The sequence below is a fragment of the Cyprinodon variegatus genome, unplaced genomic scaffold, assembly GCF_000732505.1.
Source record: "Cyprinodon variegatus isolate N-32 unplaced genomic scaffold, C_variegatus-1.0 Scaffold0, whole genome shotgun sequence".
NCBI classification, from domain to species: Eukaryota; Metazoa; Chordata; class Actinopteri; order Cyprinodontiformes; family Cyprinodontidae; genus Cyprinodon; species Cyprinodon variegatus.
The window spans coordinates 1,909,718-1,913,601 of NW_015150453.1; the positions used below are offsets into that span (position 1 = coordinate 1,909,718).

The 3,884-nt window shown below is 40.5% G+C and overlaps 1 protein-coding gene across 1 annotated transcript in view; it reads left to right on the top strand.

Moving 5' to 3' along the window:
• LOC107087590 (brevican core protein-like) overlaps positions 1–3,884 on the top strand; it is a 40,444-nt gene that overhangs the window by 18,113 nt on the left and 18,447 nt on the right. Inside the window, exons 4-5 of the mRNA XM_015379285.1 lie at positions 334–508; positions 890–1,017. Of these exons, the coding sequence (XP_015234771.1) occupies positions 334–508; positions 890–1,017 (303 nt within the window). The remainder of the gene's footprint in view (positions 1–333; positions 509–889; positions 1,018–3,884) is intronic.

A 3,884-nucleotide genomic window follows, 5' to 3' on the forward strand; every position in this document is an offset into this window, starting at 1 on the left:
ATATATATGTATATTATGAATTGCAAGAAATTATGAAGATTTAAATACGATTCAGAAACTAATTACGATTCAACTAATCTATAATTCAGCGGTTTTTGACGACTGGTATTATTCCCAGTTGGTGTTTAGTAGTGGCCTAAAGTAGAACCGATACAAAGGTATAAATGTATTATAGTAAATGACACTGTTTTGGAAGTTCAAGTGTTATTTTTCTATCAGCAGATGTGGAAAAAAAAAAAAAAAAAAAACTATTTGTTCATCCACATAAGGGATTACCATCAGAAAATGCTTTGCTCATCCTTAACCCAACAAAGCTCTCACTCTGTGTGACAGGTGTGGTGTTTCATTACCGTGATGCATCCAGCCGGTACGCCTTTACCTTTGAGCGTGCCAAATCAGCGTGTGAGGACATCGGGGCTGAAATCGCCTCCCCTGAGCAGCTCCTCGCCGCCTATCACAGCGGATACGAGCAGTGTGATGCAGGATGGCTCTCAGACGAATCTGTCAGGTCAGGACCTGAGATGGAGTGGTCCTTCTGTGCTTTCAAATCCTGAGCTTCGAGTGGAAAAGCCCTGCAGTGTTTTAATGAGTATGGAAAACCCTTCAACTCTTTCCTGTATGAGCTGCTACCCTGAACTGGCATCTGGAGAAGAGTAGCAGGGAATGTGTTCAGTATAATCTGGTGGATGGGGGTCAGAGTGCTGCACTCACCCATCCTCCATTTGATACGCTCTTTGCATCTACATCAGGAAACAGTCATCAACCGAGAGCTGAGAGGCTCTTGTTAGATCTCTAACACTTCTGGGCTTTTCAGTGTGTTGACAAGTACCCAAACAAGCAGTTTCGTCATGCAGCTGCTGCTCTAATGATGTATGACCTTTGCCAACAGATATCCCATTCAGATGCCAAGGGAGGGCTGCTTTGGAGACATGGATGGCATGCCGGGAGTACGGAACTACGGACTGGTAGGGCATGATGAGCTCTATGACGTCTACTGCTATGTGGAGAATATTCAGGGTAAGACTTCCTGGGAAGATGATGTTAGGGATGGTTATGGGCTGAAACTTGGGCCATCAGGCACTGAATTTGAATTGCCTCGACTGAATGAAATGCACTGGTTTGGAAATTAATTTCAACCAGTTTATTTCAAAATGCTTTTTTTTGTGTTGAAAATGCAATTAGTCTTTTTTTTTTTACTTCAGTTTTATTTCAAACATTCAGTGTCTTCGTCTGAGGACATCAAACCCTTTAAGCCACAGAGTAATAAAACAGATTCATGGAATGACATTTGAAAACAGGTTAAATGTACTTTATGACATTTTGCACTGCAGCATTGCAGCCTACATGAGCTTGGCTGCTATGCTGCCATGTTTTGCTAGATTTCATATTTTATTGTAAAAATGTACCAGGAGACTCATTATCAGCTGAACAGATGTACTGATTCAGCCTACAGCCTCTGGAAACATTTTATTATTGCTGCAGAAATGTTACGATGAGGAAACTGCAATGAATAGCAAAAAAGATCTCTTTCAGTGGTGTAAATGTTAATAATGTGCTATTGTTGTTGTATTTTTGTTTTTGTCAAACAGATATTTAAAGAAAAACAAGTTGTTACATATTTATAAAATCAGCTAATTGGTACTTTGGAGATTCATTTAGACTTTTATTAACTGGCTGCAGTATGACACCCGATTAGAAAACCGGGTCATCTTAGGAAGAGAATCTGGTGTAAGAGGTCTGCAGAATTATAACCCTTTCCCAATGACTGAAAAACCAGTTTAAACCTGGGAACATTGGGCTTTTAGCGGCAGTGGAAACAGCTCACTGACACATGTCTACCCGAGTCAAACGACTCGGAAAGTGAAAATACCTGAGCCAGGTTGACCTGACACCATTGAAAGCAACGTATGAGTTGCTTCTGATCTAACAAGCCGAAACTACTTTGTTTACATTGAATAAAAATGGAGCAGCACTGGTGAGGGATTTGAACAGATAAAAGAGCGAAATAATAAACAATACTGACTGGGCTCTTGCTCCCGTCCATTTTGCTCTCCATTATTTACTTCCCTGATTTCCATCGCACTGTCGACATCATCAATGCTCACCTACCGTGATGCCGTCATCAGAAACGCAGTGGTGGGGGACAGTGGGCAGGCAGTTTTCCAGCAGCGGGTCAGACTCGGCTTTCGGTCAATGGGAAAAGAGCAAAAAGCTAATTGCTAGCGGGTTAACCCTGTTTTGAAGAACCCAGTTTTCAGTGGGAAAGCGGCTTTAGTGAGCAACTTGTACTGATTTTCGATGGTGGCCCCTGAATGAAGGTAGCAGCCCAAAACACACACACACACACACACACACACACACACACACACACACACACACACACACACACCCCATCCAACACAGAAACACGTACAATATGACCGCTGTCAACCAAAGGTAGGTGAACAATTATTGTCTCTACAATAGATTATATTTTCATTTGGATGGATCATATTTAAAGTATATCTGCTCGTCATTCTGTGTTGTCTAACCATCAAGCCTTTTTTTAACATACAGTGAGAGGGGCTACAACAGCACAGAATGCGATCCTTAAGCTTTTCACTGACAGATGAGATGCATGATATAGAGAAATATCCACAATTTTCTTTATCTGACAAATCATCGTGAATAATATCGAATGTTTTAGTCATCTAAGTGTTTATCTCTTGACTGTATTGATAATCATCATGATAAAGAGCATTGTCCAGAAAATGTTATTGTTGATAAAAACAGCACTGGTAAGCAGCAATACCTTAAACTGGTTTTATTGTAGCCAGCATGTATTTAGATAACATGTAGGGATGCATCAACCGTTGTTTGGGTCAAGATTAACAATGTGTCTGAAAAAGGTCAATAAAACATTATAACTTAAGCATGTAATGTTTGAGGCGTACAGTTTCCATCTGATGATTCAAGGGGGGGATATACATTAGGCGCATTATGGCACGCAAGTGCAGCAGAGCAGCATAAGCGCGTGCTATGCATAGGTTACATGCATGATAGTTTTCTATATTAAATGGTTAAATTATTTAGACTGGATCTGTAATTAAATGCCCCTGTTAGGCGAATAGATACACAGCGCTGTTCCTAATTTAAGATGAGTGTCTAATTTCAGATGCGTATGTGCTCCAGTTTGGGCTTAGAAGAAACAGAAACATTCAGTTTGAGAGTTCACTTTAAGCAAATGTGCATCTTCTACTTGGTGCTTTTTCTACATTAAAAAACCCAACGCCTACAGTTATTAACACCCAGTCAGCAGATGTTGGTAGTTGTGTGACATGGTAACAACATACCTATTTGCTTTCTCATCAGAATGGTCAAGACACTGATTTTAGGTGATTATACATTACATATAAGTTAATCACTTTAACACATAGTACTGTTTAATTTACTTACTGATGTCACAAAAGCTTGACTTTTGCTGAACCTGTTGTTGTGGAACGTTCTCTTTAGCCTCTGGTATAAATTTTAGTTTTCAAACCTATGTGCGTATGCCGCTTTGCCGCGCTTCCACGCTGTTATGCTTAAAGGGCTGGTTATACTCCCGCAGCAATGTGTCACAGTGAGCTTGTCGCAGGTATGATGCAGATATTTTTGATTTATGCCCAATATTGAAGCACGGTCTGCGCTATGTTATTCCACGCTATAACATGTTAAAATGAGGAAGTTATGTCCCCTAAAAAAAAGCCGTTGCGCCTCGGGGGCTTCCTCACAGTTCTTTTCCTGGGAGCAAGTTATTTACTACTCTTAACTCAAACTGGGTAATAATAATAATAAGTAAAAAAGTGACAGAGGAAATGCTTGGAGCTTGCACAGCTGTGGGCTCAAAAGTCACGTCCGCGAGC